The sequence below is a fragment of the Uranotaenia lowii genome, chromosome 2 (assembly GCF_029784155.1).
Source record: "Uranotaenia lowii strain MFRU-FL chromosome 2, ASM2978415v1, whole genome shotgun sequence".
Classification (NCBI taxonomy): Eukaryota; Metazoa; Arthropoda; class Insecta; order Diptera; family Culicidae; genus Uranotaenia; species Uranotaenia lowii.
The window spans coordinates 426,950,440-426,970,957 of record NC_073692.1 but is presented as its reverse complement, the minus strand read 5'-3'; the positions used below and the strand labels follow the sequence as shown (position 1 = coordinate 426,970,957).

Genomic DNA, 20,518 nt, shown 5'->3' with positions numbered 1-20,518 from the left:
TTCCAGCCGGATAAAAAAACAACCGTCACCCATCTGTGATATGGAAAACATATTCTATATGTGAAATACAAATTTTAAACTTGTTTGATAACTTTCGCAGCCGTTTTCTGTGAATTCTCAAGATGTACCATACGAAGTAATGAAAGCTCAGGCGAGATTTGTGCTACTTCTTGTTTGTGTTGGAAACTGCGATCTCCTACAAATTGATTCCTTAATGGTCTTCTCACATTGATATTTTAACCTTAGTTACGACTTTACTTCGAACTGAAATTGAATTTTAATTTTAATTCCGAATCTGAATCCTGCATTTTTAACCTGAATTTAAAAACTAAATTCTGAATTTGAGGAGGTTTCTTGACGAAATTATATGTTTAGATAACATTTCGCTTGGCTGGCTGTTTTGGACCCTCATGGGGAAGGGGGGAGGGGTTAACCCCCCTCCCCTCATTCCTACGGCCAAGGCCCTAATTAGTATTAAAAAGTCAATTCCAAATCAATCAAATTTACGATTTTAAAAGTCACCTCGAATGGTCGATAAGGGTGAAAATAAACTCATTTAGCATCTTCCTCTTTTAGAAGTTAATGAACAAAAATAGAAATTCTATTCAGAATTTGAAAGTTTTTATTCGGAACAGAAGCTGTAACTAATGAATAAAGAAATTCAAAATCATGTTTGCATCTTTCGAAAACTGATTTCATATTTATCAACTTAAGCTTAAGTTACAGATTTTGAAAAAAAAAAACATGATGGAACAATCAGCTAACAGTTCTGATAATCTTAAATGAATTGGAATTGAAATTTTCTTCGGATATTTCAGAAATCAATCGAAAAATACAGAATTCAAAATATTGACATACATTCTCAATGAGGGGACATATAACCTCACCCCTATAAATAATCTACCTCACATATCTTGATTCAAGCACCAAAGTCTATTAAATCAAATCTTCGATTTCAAACCATACATTCGCGCAATTTTCTTTAAAATCCATAAAAAAATCAGCTGCCGGAAAACCGATTTCCGAACAATACTCACTCACTATTGACTGCTTTAGAGCAGAGAAAAAAATATGCTGAATATAGGGGAAAATCACGGTCAAAACATTTGCTTCAACCCTTGCGTCCCTCCTGGGAATGCGCCTGTGAATCGAAAAAGTATGTTGTCTGCACTCGAACGCCCTCGACGATGACGACGACGACGAGTAGAGTAGAAAGGCAGAAGAAAGGCACAAAACTGACGAAAAAATCAAGTGTAAAATGATTCTCGTGGCCGAGCCTGAACTGAGCAGCAGAAGTCAATCTCACTCTTTTCAAAGCTTGTTAATAAAAGTTTCCTATAATTTTTGCGCCTTGCTTGGGAAATGTTTCTAGTGGGAATATGCTCATAAATATATTACTCTCGTTCGCTTTGCTGGCTGTTTCAGAAATATTAAAACTGAACTTCCTCTCTCTAACACCTTGGGCTTGGGATTGTGGATAGATAGGTAGGTATAGGTAGTAGCACACGACGGCCGATGGAATGTTGTTACCGGCATTTCCCCAAGAACGCCATGCTATCAGGCCAAGCTATCAGGCCAAGCGAGGCAGCAAACTGTATATTGGGGCCTGACCAGAAAAAGGTAGAGTTTCAAAAACCACGATAGGCACAGCCAAACATTTTCAGGTCGGAGCCGAACGGAATGGAACGGAACGTATCCAAAAAAGGAACACACCATGAATCCAACAACACGGTTGGTTCGGCCGTGCGGGAGAGAAAAGTCATTTCAATTTCTATGTATCCTTTTGGGGTACTTTGGAGCCTGATGGGACACAGAGGAACAATTCAATTACTCCCATGAGAGTGAGCAGAAATTTCAAATACAGAAATATATAACGTATATAAATACGAACACACACACTTCCTCCTTCTCTCTCTATCTCTCCGGCCCGGCTGTCTCGGTATCTCTCTTTCTGCTTTCGCCCCCGTAAGCAGCGATTGGAGAAACTTGGGTTAGCTTATAGTTTTTCCACCCTCTCGACCCAACCACCCACAACACCGAGGGATTACAAACATTCATTCCGGTCGGATCTGTTGTCGTTCTCGTTCAACAGAGCATCACATTTTCGCTCTCTCGTGACTTTCTCCGGGACAGTTCATCCGATTCGTTCATTCAAAGTTTCATCCAAGGATTCATGCTCACGTGGTTCCGTTGATTCTCCCGCATTCTCAATGTGCTCTGACGTGTAGGTTATTAGTGAATCATTGACCAGGCTGTTTACAAACAAAATGCGCCAAATCGTAGGTAAGTAAATTCCATATTTTCAAAAATCAATCCCTAATGGAAAGGTAGTAGAAAGACTGTCAAATTTTATTTTCCAGAAAATAACTACCCAGATAGATGAAGCAGCCTCCTCCCCGATGGCATCAAAACCTAACTTGCCCTATACTGCCGCTCATAGCAAGTCCGTCCCATTTGCATTTTTGTTGAATTGAGAAAAACAGCATTGAAAAATTGTAAAAAAGTCCAACGGTAATTCGGCACTTGTATGCTTTTTAAATCAGAATAATCAACAGAATCTGCCACTGCTACGGCTAATGAAAGATTTTCGCTTTATAAGGATTATTTTTTTGTTTTGATTTTGTTGAAAATCATTTGCTGGACCCTTATGGCTGTGGGACCGACTTGCTATGATTTATGCTATATGGGACCGACTTGCGATCATTTGTTCAATGGGACAAAATTACTTGAGGTTTTTTTCAATGTTCATCAGAACAAAGTAATGAAAACAAAGTTTTCTCTTGAAACTACAGATAAAACTAAAGTGTTTCCAGCCATAAACTGAAAAATGATGAAAACGCAAATGGGACGGACTTGCTATGAGCGGCAGTATAATTGAACGGCTTGGCACCACCTCTTCTATGTAGGTTTGAAAGTGTCGTTTGGTTTTCATACCTTCTAATTTATTCATTTTTATTGGACACTCTTGTCATTGCTCGCTTGTCCGGTGTGCTAGCTCGGATTGTCTCCCTTTAGCTTTTTGGATTGGTGGAAGTCAGGTCAGGATTGATTCAACAAAGATGTGCCACTGGTGCTGCTACTATTGTTTCTTCAGTTCCGACCAGATTAAGCTTGGTGATCAATTGGGTAATAAAAATGATAACTGTTAGATCTCCGGTCGGAATCGGAAAGAAAATGCTTTTCCAGTTTCGGATGTTGCCGAGGGGGGCGGAACTGCCTGCTTTTAACACCGAGGGAAATGCTGCTGCTATGGAGAGCTGCTTCGAACTGGCTCTAAACATATTCTCCTTCCGCACTCTCGATACGTTTGTGTACCTTCGTCGGTACCGATGTGTGTGCACACGTTTGGGCAAAGGCGATGATGTGGGAGTTTTGCTCCTTCCCGGAGTTGCCGGTTAGGGTGGGTTAGCTCCCACGAGGGAAATAATTTCCTGATGTAACCAAGTTGGTTTGTTGGGCTATATGTGTGCGGTGATGCCCTGCTACTATACTATACGGAGTTAGTTTACGAAAGAGAACGGATATAATGAAGGATCCCGTGTTTGGCCAGGCTTTTGGAAGCATATAAACATAATGGTTTGCATACATTACTGAGGTTGTGGCCACGATGTCTTCTTACCCGTGTCGGTCGGTTGGCAAATAGTTGGACCGATTTTGGAATCCGTTGTCAAACTATTTCAAATATTTCGATAATTAATTAAGTTTCTGTCACATGGACGCAGAATGTAATTGAACATCATAAGACTACTTTCTTACGACGTGAAAGCCTGCGGATAATAGTTTTATGAATTACTAGCTGACCCGGTGTGCTTTGCTACACCTTTCAATATCAAATTATATTTTCAAAAATTATTCAAATTTTCATTGGTTTGTTGGCATTATTTTAAATCAAATTATAACATAATTCATAAGCAACCGCTATAAAATGAGAGCTGCAGCTGGAGCTTCGAATTGCAACACAAAGAAAATTTAAACTTATATTCTGAATCTTGCTCTAATTTGTGTTAAAGATCTGATAATGTTAATATGTCTGGAGGGTCTCAAATTAATCGTACGCAAACAATCTTACTTATAAAATATGGTTGTTTTTGCTTGATATGTTCTTGATTTATGCTAAAAAACTGATAAGAGAGCCCCCTCCCCTGTCCTTCCCTTCACCTCCTGCTGAATGGAGGTCGTGATCTTTAATAATCATACCCATTTTTTTTCGTTCCAAAAAATCCTCTTATATCAAATATAGTTTTTAAGCTTTACAACAAAATGTATATGGAGCCTCCTCCTTTCTTCTCCTCTCTACACTGAGAAGCGTAAGGGTCTATAACTATAGTTGAAACATATCTCGTAACCAAGTACTTTTCCATGTCATATTTGTTTCCTTTTGTTGGCTTCGTTAGCATAAATTAAGAACTTATGCTAACAAAATTGTATTGGGCTCACCTCCCTCCTCCTTTGCCTACTCACTGTAAGTGTGTCAGATAATCATAGAATCTTACCAAAACGATATTCCATGTTAAGTATTGTCGATTTCTCGGATTTTAAAAAAAAAAAAGATAAATGTAAGTCTCCTCTTCCCTTCCTATATTCCCAATTCTATCATCCTACTGCAAGAAAGGAATTGTTTCACATAGAAAAAAATATTTTTCATACTCAAATACTTTTTGATGCTAAATTTGGTTTCATTTGCTCGATTAATTCTCAAGTTATGCAAAAAAATTGTATGGAAGCCCCCCTTTCCCCCTTTATATTTTTCCGCTAAAAAAGATGGCGCCTCAATTTATAATAGAAACATTTCTCTTATCCAAATACCCTCATATGCCAAATATGGTTCATTTTGATCGATCAACTTTCCAGTTATACTGAAAATTGTAAGGGAGACCTCTCCTCCCCCTTTTCATCCACCTCTTTGAAGGAGTGGATACCAAATATTCATGGAAGCATTTCTCGTATCCAAATATCGTTCCATGCCAAATTTGGTTCCATTTGCTGTTGTAGTTCTTGAGTTATGCAGTAAAAACTGTATGAAACTTCCCTTTCTCTTTCTTTTCTCCCCGCTGGAAAAAGGAAGGGGTCTCAAACAATCATAAGAATATATCACGTTCCCAAACACCCGCCCATGCCAAATTTGGTTCCATTTGCTTAATTAGTTATTGAGTTATGTAAAAAATTATAAAAAAGGCCCCCTCCCCTCTTTACATCTCCCTACTGGAAAGAGGAAGGGGTCCCAGATAATCATAGAAATACTTTTCGTATCCAAATACCCTCCCATGTCAAATTTGGTTCCATTTGCTTTATTAGTTTTTGAGTTATGTGTAAAAATATGAAAGAGGCCCCCTACCCCTTTCTACTGGAAAGAGGGAGGGGTTCTCAAATAATCATTGAAATATTTTTCTTATCAAAATACCTTCCCATGCCAAATTTGGATCCAATATCTTGAATAGTTTTCGAGTTACATGAAAAATTGTAAGGTAGCCCCCCTCCCCCCTTTCTATCACCCCACTGAGAGGAGGGAGGGGTACCTAATATTCATTGAAATATTCTCCATTCCCAAATACCACCCCATGCCAAATTTGATAACATTTGCTTGATTGGTTCTCGAGTTATGCAAAAAATTGTCTTTTGTGTGGAAGGCCCCTCCCCCTTTTCCTGTTAGGGGGAGGGGTCCCAAACTATAATAGGAACCTTCCCCGGCCTCCAATACCCCCACCTGCCAAGTTTCACGTAAATCGATTCAGTAGTTTCTGAGTCTATAGGGAACAGACAGAAAGACAGACAGACAGACAGACAGACAGACAGACAGACAGACAGAAATTCATTTTTATATATATAGATGTGTTGAACAGAGACGCCACTTTTGTTAATCGTTTGCTATCGAAATAGGGCGGTTTGTTGATCCCTTGAACACCAACCGCTAAACAATGGGAGTAAACAATAATAATACCCCGAAAAAACAGGGAAACGATTAAACGCAATAAACAATGCCGCCAGAAGAATAAAAGTGAGTCATATAATAGAGAGGATGCTTCATTCATGCAAACCTGACATCTTCACTGGAGTTAGAATGCTGCGTGTGTTTTTCTCGTTCGGATTTCATTTCATTGATTCTTTTCCTCCAAATGTAGGCAAATACAGTAGGTAGGACGTACACCTCCTCCGAGCGAGCGAGCGATTGCAATCTTTGTTGGTTGGTGCTGCTGCTCCTATCCGTTTGGCAAAATGTGGTGCCAACAACGATCGGATTGTCCCAAGGTGGCTCGGGAGATGTTCAAATAAGAAGGTATTGAAGCGCAGCAGGGCGATTAACCACCAAACTTTGGTCTTTCTGTTGTTGGTTCGTGTTTTTTTTTCTCTCGTCTCATCCATCTACAGAAGGAATTTCTCTGTTTCAAGACACCACCACCAGGTCCCTTTGTTTTCTACCTGTCTCGCTGAATGAACGAGAACGGATGGGATCGCCTTATCTTGGTTAAAATATCGGATAACATTAATTCTTCTCTGAATCAAAAGGATCATGTGTTTGTCCTTTGAACTTGTTGTTTGATGATGGGAAATAATCCGTCATTGGAATCTAGTAGTAAAAATGTTTAATTTCAAAAATCTTCTTGAGAATTTTAAATCCAATGGGTCAAAAAGATTATGTTTTTCAAACTTTTTTGCACGAAATATTTCTAAATCAAATTTTTTAATACTTAATAGTCTTATTTATAAATATCATTCAATAATTTTTACAAAATAGGAGGGTTCCTTCAATAAAAATGATTTTTCATGTCAACTCGCACAGTTGTATCAATTTTGATGAAAATCACTTGAAAAACATACGGGTGTGCCATATTTTAGGTTGGATTTGAATGGAAGCCTCTCACATACAAACAATTTGAGGGATCATCCCAATATATCAAAACTTTTTTAGGTGTTCCAAATACATACATTGATTTTTATTACGAGAATTATATCGGAACAAATATACTGAAGTTGTTTTGGTTTATTAAATGTTACCGTTATTGATTACTAACTGATTTTACCCGGGCTTGCTCGGGATCGCAAAGAAATACAAATCAAAATGAATCGTTTGAGTTTTCGACATTTTGGAAACTTTAAATTAATCACTATACGTATTTGCCCATGTAAGCTTTGTAAGTTTTGTAAGACTTTTTTAAGTGTTTATTGGGATTATTTCCCAATTATCCATAAGCACTAAAGCTTTGCTTTTTTTTAGCTTTATACCAGCATTCAAGTGCTAAATTACACTTTATCAGCTCATCAAGTGCTATTCTGCATTACAACAGCCTTCGAGTGCTTCGCTAAGCACCAATGTGGTCTAGCGGATAGGCTGGCGCGAGTCTGGTTTTGGTATGCCAGGCGTACTGGGTTCGATTCCCGGTATTGACTTGAAAACTTTTGGGTTAGAATCCCATAAGTGGCCGACAGGTAAGAAGGTGTTTTCTCTCATAACTGACTATAAAATAAGAATGTTCAATCAGTTGCCAGCTGGCCAGGTATATACGCGGATGCCGGAATACCTGTAAGTAAACTAGCCCACCTGATTGACTCGTTCTTATAAAATATGCCTACATCAACACAAACATTTCATCCATAACAGTTCATACGAAGCCATGTTGTCCGGGTATGGTGTACGCGCTGCATTGGAGATTTATCGAACTTAATAATCTAAGAATGCATGTGAGCACATACTTAGGCAGAAACTGTGGTGAAGCCGTGCACTCATGGAGGATAACCAACATACATCCATACATACAACAGCCTTCGAGTGCTAAGCTGCATCATATAAGAACTATACCACTATTTTAAAATGCAACTACAATTTTATCACCTTTGCACATTGCTTTTAATATACAATCGCATTAAATTTGCATCACACAATCTTGCTTTAATGCTTTCTTGCACTATGTAAGCAGTACAGTGGCATAAGGCCAAAGCACATTGGCATTGATTGATGCTCAAATAATGCAAATTTAGAGCACCGGTTGCTAAAAATTTGATTCAAATAGCATAAAATAACAAATTTAGTATCATCATGGCAGAAAAATGAAACCAAACAAAAATCGAAAGAATGTTTTTTTTTCGCATAGTTGAACCTCATTCGCATTTTTCCAGCCTTTTGCCCGCCAACTCTGTAGCATCAACCAATGCTAATACAGTGCTCTTATAGGGTTATACCAGTTTCTGCACTAAAGCAGTAGTTAATTGCGCTAAACCTGGCTCACAGAGCTGATACGATGCACAGAATCAAGCTCTATAGCTGAAGTTAGAGCAGAATTGGTGTTAGATTTTAGTGCTTATTATTACTTGGGTTATTCTTTCTTATTTAAGTGAAAATCGTTCTTTTGGTGTCGATAAAGTGTACTATTCATCAACTTAGTAGTGTAGCAGTGAATAATTACATTTTTTTTATGAAATTGGCTAATGATCAACAAGTGTGAACTTTGAAGAAAATAACTTTCGAAGTGAATCAACTGAATCAAAGCAATCGAAAGATTCCTTTTAATTCAACCACGATAAATGAAAAGTTCATATACCAGTATTTCGATAGCAACTCACTACCTTCTTCAGTGAACGTTTTCGATTGAACTTTCGAAGACCGCGCCCCTCTGAATGGAAAAAGATTTTTTTTCCTAATTTGCATGATGGTGGGATCTACATTCCCAGGAATCCAAAATATTCAAAATAATGAAGGATGTTTTTGGGGGATTTTCCAATTTGGTCAAAAATGTGATTCGAACATGAGGAATTTTTGTATATTTCAGATCGTACTTCCAATGTGAGAAAATTGTAATTGAGATTGAAAGAATGGTATATTGGTTCCAGTGATGTTATAGATACATATCCATATATTTTTAACGGGAGAAATCACCGTGTTTTTGGAAATTTAGTAAGAATATTACTAAGGTGGTCAGCGGCTTTGGCGTAGTGGTTAGAGTTCAAGTCATCTACGCCAAAGTTCATGAGATCGAATCCCGGTCATGGCATACATAGTACACTTTCTATGGTCTGGTGGATTTAGCATTTGTAAGATGCTAGCCATCATTACTTCGCAAGATATGCGCTTAGAGTTAAGGAAAGAAGATCTCTTCAAAGAAACATGAAGTTTCACTGAGATCCTATGTGTGTGTGTTCGTTTAAGGCAGGGGTGGCCAGGATTTTCAACAGGCGGGCTAAATTTAAGTACTGAGACTTGCTTGCGGGCCGCACAACAATTTTTTCTTTAGTATTAAGTGCAAGCGAATTTCAGTGGGTTACTTAAAGTATAAATTTAGCCAAACATATTTTTTACATGTTTAAAAAAAAGATTTTTGAGATTCAGTATAGATTTTTATCAGTTCTTCATTATTTGATCAAAATAAAAATTTAATGTGTTTAATATACTTTTAATGAGCTAACTGACAAGATTATGCCTTCTAATTCTGATTCAATATATGGGTTATGAATTAAATTTAATTTCCTTGAATATACTTCACACACATAGCAATTTTAGCAATTTAAAATTTTCTGGGCTTATTCATCCCATAATGATCACTCTGTAGAACGGGATTTTCAAAACAAAATACCCTTCCTAAGCTTTTCGCATTTCACATGAAATTTTCCTACGCTTTTTATTATTATCATAATAAAAAATAATATGAAAAGAGCTCTTCCTTGTTATGTTCTTGTGTTGTTTTTTAAGAAACTTTCAAAATTTGGACATACCTAATCTAAATGTTTAAAATTTTAATGATCGTTCTTTTAAAATTTTCCATTTGATCAAATTCAAATTCGATAAGTGGGAAAGTCGTTCATAAAATGAATAAACATATTTTTTTTTCAAATTATCATTGTCATTTTACCTTTTTGATATAAAAAAAAACAAGAAAAAGCAAATAACTATGAAAAATATATTTTTAAAAAAGTCCCCTTTCTCCGTTATATGTAAGTACCAAATAAGTTCAAATTGAAATTTTGATGAATTTTACCTAACTGAATATTTTAATGGAAGAGTCTGGCTTTAAAAATATGATCACTTATTTTTTAGGCTGCTAATTTCATATTTTTTAAATTATTTTCTCTCCTAATTTTTGTTGAACTTACAGATTAAAAAGCTCCACAATCTTAGGGGAACTTTATATTAGTCATCTCGCTTGTCAAATTGTCTTTGGTGGAGCTTTTGTGGTAAATTTGAAGAGAAAATGAATTTTCTAACAAAAACAAAGCACATTATTTAGCGATCAGCGTTTAATGCCCAACTCTGTCTATTAGTTTATATACCATTGCACATATACATATTAAAAATACCTTGACATTTTTCTGTTAAAGTTAAGTACAAATAAAGTGTGTGAGTTTTTACATTTTTTAAATCAATTTTAACTTGGTGAATAAATTTTAGTTGGTAAACAAAGTTTCGAAAATAGAATTCGAATGACAAATAGTAGAAGTTTTGTACCAATATAACTCTAATAATGCTGTAATTACAATATAATGTGATAATTTTGCAAAAAAGATACTAAATTTATGTTTTGCAAAAATCTTGTGAGTGACTTGAAATAAACAGAATTTTCAGCTCAAAATAAACATAAATATTTTTTTTTACTTTCTCGTTATCATTTTAGTGTACTGAGTTATTCGAGTTCTTTCCTTATTTTTGAGCATATCTCCCTGACACCTTCCAAACTCTTCAAAAATAGACTAGTTTCCGCTTGAAGACTCTCAACGCTCCCAGAATAGTGGAGGTCACTTTCAATACCATTTGTATGATGCAACTAAATAGCAAATATTTATTGCATTATACGTGATTGCAAAGTACAAACAATATGTAAAATGTTGTAAAAATTGAAGTTTTTTTTTGCTTGACATAGTCGGTTTTTTTTAAATGATGTAGAAGGAAAACATCCAATTCTGAAAAATGCTTCGCGGGCCACAAAAAGACAGACGGGCCATGGTTTGGCCACCCATGGTTTAAGGTGTTGAAAAGAGCGAGGAGCATTTTGTATAGAAGCTTGACCACATCTTCGCCCTTAGTAACTTTCTTCCTATGGCCTATCCGTCTATCATTTCAAATCTATAATACTAACCGATAAAGCCGCTCAAAATTTCCAATATCCATATAGATATGTGAGATGAGCTCAATTATTTGGGAAAATATGTTCGAAGTACATAGTCATCGTACTGTAGATAAGGTTTTTTTTTTAAATGTGATTTTTACCGTGAAAAATGTATGATGTTGTCAAAAATTTTGGTCGCAAAGACAACGTGCCAAAGAAATCTATTTTTCCCGATTACTTCGATTAAGTGTAAATTCTTTGAAGAAACTTTCAACAACTGTCGAAAAAAGTGATTCACAAGCACTTGCTGGATTAGCAAGCAACACAACACTTTCCCCTACTTGAAAGTTTCAACTGGTAGTTGTTCTATGCAACACATTGAGGTCGAAAATCGTTGTTCAATGAAGCAAGTTGAAATCCATCGAAACTAGGTTGAAAACCGCAACTAAAGAAAGATAACTGACTACGAGATTTTCACATTTTTTTCACAGAAACAATCCTTTTCATGTTTCTTAGAACTTGCTAAGATAAGTTATTTATAATGTGGAGACAGTTTTTTTTCCTTTCATCCTGTATCTCTTCCCCCTCCCCCCCCCCCCCCCCCTTCTCGCTGTCTCTCTATCTGTTTCTGATTCGTTATCTTGTTTCCGAGTCTATATTACACTTTCGGTTCACCAGTATAGTAGCAAGTTTTGGCACGGTTCTGTATCGGTGTACTGGGTGTCTTTGAAACGGCCACGACACTCTTGGGTGCCTTTTCACCTGAAGCTTGGGAGTGATTTCAATATTACCTAACTACATTCGTAACCCCAAGAAGATAATTTATTTCTGCAAATGTTTATGTTTCTCTACACACATTTTATTTCGTGCCACCATCGAGAGAGATAGAGCGAGAGAGAGAGAGATCCAGTGAGTGTGAGCTTGGGGGAAGATAAATTTATGTATGTGCTCCACTGAGTGAGTGTCTCTGTTGCCGTTTTCCGTTCCGTTGCCATTTGCCGGTACCTATTCGCTGCGAGCCTTCTTCTCTGTCCTGTCCGTCGTCATCGTCGACGTCCTCGTCGTATCCTTGTGCCTTTTGGGGACGATGCGTACCGCCACCGCTCGCTCGGAAGTGTAATAACAATAACCATCCACCCACACACAGTTCAGTTCAGTTCGGTTCAGTTAGTCTGCCTGCACAACACAGTCCGCTTTTTGGGTCGGGAGAAAGTGCGTTGGTTGCTCGCTTTTTAGCCACGGCCATGCATCCAACAAAAGCTCTAGACCCTAGAATAGCACCAACATCATAATTCTTCCACGCTGTCCGTCACGTGTTTTAACGGTTGTTTTTGCTTACTTTATGATGCGGTTATCGTTGACAATTAATTGAAAGTTGAATGATGTAGAACACGGGGTTGTTTTAGGGGATCTTCAAAATCAGGATTCATTTGGTTGTTTTATTGTTAGAATTGAAGATATCGTGGGAACAAAAATATTGACGGGATCGGTTAAAGTTAGCAGCTTATGATGATTGTACGTCTCACTTACGAGTTCAGAATCGTAATATTCTTTTTGGTAGATTTGATATGATTACATATGTGTTTGAAGTTAATATTTGACGAATAACCGCAATGATTTAAATCTTCTCTTCATTAATTTGATTTTTTCGCATCTGTTCAAATGGCACCCCTGCACTGCATGTTGGGTAGGAGTCATTATACGATGGAAACTAGCTGGCGTATTTTCCCATATTCAGAAGTGTTTTCGTATCATTGGTTTTGTTCCGAAATTGTTTCTGATAAGTTACAGACCCCTCTCACCTCAAAAAAGGGGAGGGAAGTCCTAAATAAATTCTACGTAAAATTTGAAACTATTTCTAATGATTAAAATAAACTTGATGACCAGCTGAGCCCACCATATTTTTTTATTTAGAGATTCTGCGTCGATTTACTATGAGAACATTCTTCAGCGTAGTGGGAAGGGTCTTTGCATACCATGCATGTTTACCAAATTTGATAGAAATCAAGTGGAAAACGGTGGATTTGTTTAAAATTTTACGTCGATTTTTATTTAGGACCCCCTCACCTTTTACGAGGTGAGAGGGGTTTTTGACTTATCAGAAACAGTTCCGGCCCAAAAACCTCGTTTTACCAACTTTCAGGACAGTCAAAAACCAATAAAACGAAAACGCTTCTGCATATGGGAAAGCACGCCAGCTAGTTTCCAACGTATAATGGCTCCTACCCAATATGCAGTGCAGGGGTGCCATTTGAACAGATGCGAAAAAAATCAAATGAAATTATTCAATTTTGACATCGTCTTAACTTTTGATTGACGCCTCTTAGAGGTTCACGGTCTTCAGCAAAGTTGTTTTTTGACTCATCAACAATAAGATGCAGCTTGGAGAATTTGAGTTCAGTACCACAGTGAGGCTGTAGGATTTATTCATTTGACAGAAGGAGGTGGGGCGTCGAGTTTAATGTGTGAATGGATAGTTCAAACACGTTTACTCGTTATTGAGAAGTGTTTTCTTTAATTTTCAAATAAGGTGGGAGAAGCTGCTTTCACTACAAGAAGCAGAAAAACATTTGATGAATAAAAAGTGTCTGTAGCATAATAAATGAAATAATTGTACACGCAAAATAATTTTCACTTAAAAAATAAGTGACATCTGTAGTAAATTCTCGCAATACGTAATTTCATTTGAATTTTAAGTGATGGGTCAAGTGAATTCACTTAAGTGACCGGTCAAGTGAATTACACTATGACGTTCGAGTGAAATTTATCTAAATTTCTAAGTAAGTTTCAAGTTAATTATCTCTCGCGTTTTTAAATAAAAGAACATTTATAGAACACCACATTACGCTTTTGCCATAAATTTATTGATTGGAGAATTCCATCGTAATCCCAAGGCAGATCGGTTACTGCGGATAGTGCGACTTCTAAATCTTCCCTGCTGCAAACCAGAAAATCTGTCCAGTCCAACCCACAAGCTGAAACATGATAACACCTTTGAATAACTTTTTCTTACATCACGTTTAACACAAACTACCACCAAAATCGCCTAGTAAAGAATTGGGAAAATCCAAATCCAGCATAAGCTTTAAACGCTGCTCTTTAGAATTTGTCATTTTAAACTCTGGAAATGAACACAATTACAACCCGACATTCACTTGAAATTCAAGTGATGGGGAAGTGAACATTTTTTCTCACTTCAAATTCAAGTGACGACTGAAGTGAATGTGGATGAATTCACTTGAAATTTGAGTGATTGCCAAGTAAAATGTATATGTCGCACTTGAATGGAAGAAAATCACTGGATCCTTGTTTTAAAGTGAAAAATCATGTGTATTTTAAGAGTGAATTTGGGTTCAGTGTAATATATTCAATGACAAGTGGATTTATTGATGCTGCAAAATGCATAGAACCGTAAATTAGTTCTTCTGGTGGATAGATCATTTTTAGCAATCAATTTTTCTACGCTTGGTAAAACCGTATTGAAAACCAACACAACATTCAAACGTGATCGTTTTCATAACGCGTGAATAATTTTACGGAAAAATTCTTTCTTACAATGGCAAATCACTGAATTTCAGGATCCCTCTTAAATAACTTCACGTTAAACGTAACACAAAAAATTTTATCGCACATCTCGCAATCTTAACTCCGAGTGGATGTGTGTGTCTAAAGTTCTAATAAAATGTAATATGAGGAGAATCGACGACTTCTTCAGGAAAGAAGCAACACAGTAAAACTTCAAATGGTAAAGGTTAAATTTCCTACTGACTTAGCGAACGTCAAAAAGTGTTAAATCGAGGATTTGAATATTGTTATATGACTGGTACAGTAGACTTAGTCGATTTCGGGTAATTTTTGAATTTCTCAAACTCTGGGGCCTAAAAAGCTTCGCTTTGGTTCAAAACTGATCCATGATTTATTGCAGAATTTTTAAGTAACGTTTACATGTGTAAATTTACACTTCTAGGTTTGTATGGGAAAATTGAATATTTTGTACTGAAAAATCTACATGGTTTTTGTTTCTTCTGTGGAACTAAGCTTGCTAATAGTTTATGTGCCAATTTATAAATTCTCCTAAGGAAATTTTCCGCTTAACAACTTTGTCGAAGACTATAACCTCGTATCTTCTAACACAAAAAAGTTATTAGCAGTTTAACAGGGTTATGTCTTCTAGCATTGATAAACAATAAATTAAATTGACACCACTGCTGGGTGCCTAGCGAGGTATTTCTTGACTACTTTTCATGCAATACTTCGCGGGGCACAAGCAGTGGTGTCAATTGAATTTATTGGTTATCAATGCTAAAAGACATACCCCTGTCCCTGTCAAACAGCTAATAACTTTTTTGCCTAATAAGATACGAAGTTAGGGTCTTGGACAAAGTTGTTCAGCAGAAAATTTCCTTTGGAAAATTAATAAATTGGCACAAAAACAATCAGCAGGCTCGGTTTCACAGAAGAAACAAAAATTATGTTGATTTTTCAGTACAAAATATTCCATTTTCCCATACAAACCTAAAAGTTCAAATTTACTCATGTAAACGTTATTTGAAAATTCTGCAAAAAATCATGGATGAGTTTTGAGCCAAAACAAAGCTTTTTAGATCCAGGGCTTGAGGAGTTCAAAAATGACCCCAAATCAACTCAGTCTACTAGTGCTGTTATTCGAGAAAAGCTATGCTTCGTGTGCATTTTTTTATTGTGAAATTTATTGTCTATAACGTGTGTTGAACCATATTTGTAATGAATGATCTATATCTAAATAATTTGTTGAGTTGATAGAAATTTAGATTGTTAGCAAAACATTTGTACCAACTTCTAAATTCACACAATCCAAAAAATTACACACTGAAGAGATACGGAGATACAATTTCTTTGATTCATCATTCGTATCCCATGATTGGTAAAGATTTCTCGATTTATTTTCCTCCAACTACAAGACTTGCGGAGCACAGTCAACTGGCGGTAAATAAAAGATGATACTTTGAGCATTTGTTTTTCACCGACATGAACGGGTCGTATCAAGTTGGCAAAAGAAAAACAAGTGAAGGAATTAGATGCAAGACGTCCGTCCGGGTGAAGCAATTATCTAAATAAAGGAGACGACAGATCTTGCGACGAGGGTTGCATATTAGTGGGAAGGAGCCGTGCAAGGTCATCCTCTTGGGAGTAGTTTCGTTTCGAGTGAGATAAGAAAGGCGGATGCCGTTTGAAGAAGCAGCATCACATAAATCACGTGTAGAGGGGCAGGCCCATCTAGGACCGAACTACCTACTGCAATTCTTCAAAAAAGCCCCAAACATTCTTCAACCGTATCTTCGGATACTTTCTACTAGCTGGCCACACGAGACCGATAGGAAGGTGGTATTGTTGTCGGGGCAAAAAGGTAAGACGTTTTAGAAAACAACCGGAAGCAACCCCCAGTAATTATTCAAAACCACAATGTAAAGATAATATTTGCATAGCTGACTCACTCATTCACGGGATGGACGTAAATCATGTCAAGAGTCCCTTTCTTGACACAAACTTATCTCCGAATGAACAAACTAGTTAGTTTATAATTCATCAATGTCTTTCAGACGGTGCACTTACTTAGAAAACGCTAACTGTATGAAGAGTTTTTTAAAGAATTTGTACGGATTTCCATGTTATAAGGGTTGAAAAACGGTAACTCTTCAGTGAAGTGCATGAGAAGGTAAATTTAAAAAAAATCTGGAGATACACTGTTAATTATCTTTACCAGCTTGATACAGTTTTTCACAAATAGACGAAGCTATTATTGCCTAATTATTTTGAAGTGCTTCAAATAAATTTTATCCACCAGGAAAAAAGGTTCAAGTACTTACCGGAGCAAAAACTGTCTGAAGTAGCGTCGTCATGGTGGAAATCATTGGATCGTACAGAGTTAGTTTCAAACAGTGCGTCCCTGTCGATTTCTTCTGTAATGAAAAAAAGAAAGTAAATTTATCAATATTTTACGTTAAAAAATGCACGGCAATTGCATGCGCTTTCAAATGATATGAACATCTGAAAATAAGATTAGCCTTGTAAAATCAGTTCATTCTCTTTGAAGCTTAACGTGTGATTTTTTGTTGCTGGAGTTTATTCGGGTTTGATGATTTTACCTTTACAATACAAAATCTGTAGAATGGGAATTGTAGCATTGAAATTTGATAAAATATCTCATTTGTAAAATTGCAAGATAAAATAAAGTTGACCTACAGTACCGTTCATAATTGTATAAAAATTGGAAGCACGCGCACTGTCACTTCGACTTTGAAGTCCCATAACTTTTTATTCTGATGATATTTTTGATCAAATTTTCTGCGTTAGGTAGATCAACCATCATTCTTTTTTATCACAAAATTTGAGCTTTCTGGAGTTTGTGAGGCCCGAGATACAGTAATTCTACGAAAATCGGACTTGTTGGACTTTTAACATTCATGCAACATCTCAGAAACTACGCTACATTTTTTATTGAAATTTTGCAGAGTGATTGTTGAAATATAAAGCTAGCATGTCCGAAGTTTTCGAAAAGTTCTATCGATGAGATAAAACGTTACGCGAGGTACAATATTTTAGGCATGAACCTAGAAATGCGATTTCTATAGAATTTTGGACGAATGTTTCCATTGGAAAATCCTATTTTCTGTTTAACAACCAGTAAATCTTTTTCAACCAAAAAATCAAAACAATATCGCAAGATTCTGATTTAAAAACACAAATGGATCATTTATTCCATTTTTTCTTTTCATTTTTTTCTTTTCTTCATTGCTTATGCCAGACATTTTTAACTGATTTGTGGATGGAAACGATATTATTCTCATGAATAATCGTCCAGAATTCTATAGAAATCACATTTTTAGGTTCATGCCTGAAAAATTGTACCTCGCGTAACTTTTGATCGTATCAATAGAACTTTTCGAAATCTTTAGACATGCTAACTTTATATTTTAACAATCACTCTGCAGAATTTCAATAAAAAATGTAGCGTAGTTTCTGAGATATTGCAGTTTGAATGGTAAAAGTTCAACAAGTCCGATTTTGGTAGAATTACTGTATCTTACAAACCTCACAAGCCTCACAAACTCCAGAAAGCTCAAATTTTGTGATAAAATAGTATGACAATTGATCTATCTAACGCAGAAAATTTGATTAAAAAATATCATCAGAGTAAAAAGTTATGGAACTTCAAAGTCGAAGTGACAGTGCACGTGTTTCCAATTTCTATAGGGGAGAGTGGGGTATCATGGGCCACTTTTTTTCTTTGTTTCATAACTTCTTTATTATAAAAAATAAAAGGAAAAAAATAAATGGAAAGGTTTTCTACATTTTTGAGGTATCATTAATCATTTTTTGTTATATTTTAAATAAATTAATTTCCCGAGTTTTGACTGTTTTAAAAAAAACTAATTTTTTTCAGGATTTTGAAAAACTGTGGGGAAACGTGGGCCACCAAATCCAAATTGACTAGATAACGTGCAAAGTTTATGAGTTGACCCAAGACTGAAATTTCATAATTCATTTAGTTATTTTAAAGTGATTTTAGATGAGGAAACTAAAAAGAGAGTTGTGTATGATCGAATAGATTCCAAAACCTGGCTCGCGAACATTTCGGCAAAATTGCATATATAGGATTTTTGTTCGTCTCTATCGCATTAGAAAATATGGACAAAATATTTTTCATAATTCTTCATTTGGCGTAAGAAAACTTTACAAATAGTGATAACGTATTTTAAGTACTAAACGTGTATAAAAACACCAAAATATAGGTGGCCCAAGATACCCCACAAAAGGTGGCCCACGATTCCCCACAAGCAATGATTTGGAAATTGGTTGCGTTTGTGTGACCTATTTATGTTTCATCAAAAATTCCTTTTCCACGTGCAAGAACATGACAAAACCAAGATCATAAGCGTATGAGCATATTTTTGTTATGTACTTGAGGTCTCGCACGGATGCAATTTTGCGGATATTTGTTTAATTATGCAAGTACATTTTTCTAGGCTGGTTTCATAAAAGAAGCATATGATACGTACATAAGTCAACAACATATAGAAAAACATGCTTACGTAAAGCGACGACGATGACAGTTGGATTGGGATTTTTATCTCAACACACAGCTGAGATATTTGAAGTGGCCCACGTTTCCCCATGGCCCACGTTACCCCACTCTCCCCTACTATTATGAACGGTACTGTATATCTGAATCAATTAGAAAAAAAATAAATGTTAAAACAAATATAGGTAATATAATTGTATTTCATAGAGAGTTGAAGGATAGTTAAGTCAAATCAGTTAAAAGTCGAATTTTATAGTCTTAACGTTGGAAAGCTCAATTTCAGTTATGCACACTAGCATATCAATTCGATAAGGGATGCATTTTTTTTTATAAAATCACATATTTTGTAAAAAAAAAACAACCAGCTAAAAGAAGTACTACGACTCACTGCATTTTTCCTTCTGATCCAAATTTGGTTTGACATTTTGCAGCCTGAACCAGGTATACCCTGGTAAATTGAGTCGAACTTTGCTCTGGTTATATTGGCAATATCAAATCCTTGGGGGTGGTGTCGCAGAATCCTTTTTCATGTGGTGTTGATGCTAACGGTTCCGACTGGAGAATGAGGATGTCTCATTTTTTATTCATCCATATTTCTAGAATGTGTTTTGAGTTTTCTTTCATTTGGCGAACACAAAAAAAAAAACAAACAGCCGAGAACCGAAGAAACGAAGGTGCAATTTCTTTTGGATTCTTGCACGCCAAAACAATTGTGGAGTCCCAACAGCAATGAAAAAGGAAAATAAAACAGAATAAAAAGCAATTTGATTTCTATGAGAGAAAGAAAGCCGGCCCCGCATTGCAACGGCTTAGATATGCACTTTTCATAGACGAAAATGGACTTATAAGAACAGCTCTAAGATTTTGTGTCCAATTTACATACCGTATCATTCTTGGGCTGGGCTATGTGAAGTGAACCGGCTCAGAACAGTGCAAGCGCCAAGGCAAGACAAGCATCCGTGCACCAAAGTCGAAAAGACAAAGGAGGAAAGTATCACAAAAATAATTTTCACTCTTTGGATCCCCAACGCATTCCTTGCAGATGTTTTGGTACTGATTTGAATTGAAGCCAGCCAGCCAGGTAAACTATACAACAAGATTCTCAGACCTGTTCCTTGTTCCAATCTCAAGAACGGATAGAGGGAGGTTCTGATAAGGAGTGCGCTCGCTTCTCAAGATTGCAGGGAGAGAAAAAAAAACACAAAACTTCGGTTATGAACCATCCCCAAAACTGTAGACGGAAATCATTCCAAACAAAACTTGAGGCATATTATTCAATTATTATACCCCAAAGACCAGATCAGGAAAAAAAAATCCGAATCAGATACATTTGCAACCGAGTTCAATTGGACTTGGATGTATTGCTGGTATACGTTTTCATGTTTACGAAATGGAAGACTAGAATCTTGAACAAGCCACTTAAAAT

The 20,518-nt window shown here is 36.3% G+C and overlaps 1 protein-coding gene across 3 annotated transcripts in view; it reads right to left on the bottom strand.

Moving 5' to 3' along the window:
- Positions 1 to 20,518, bottom strand: part of LOC129744515 (zinc finger protein 423 homolog) — a 196,014-nt gene that overhangs the window by 116,779 nt on the left and 58,717 nt on the right. For all 3 annotated transcript variants that reach the window (XM_055737079.1, XM_055737078.1, XM_055737080.1), the window contains exon 3: positions 16,877 to 16,969. In XM_055737079.1, the coding sequence (XP_055593054.1) occupies positions 16,877 to 16,969 (93 nt within the window). The remainder of the gene's footprint in view (positions 1 to 16,876; positions 16,970 to 20,518) is intronic.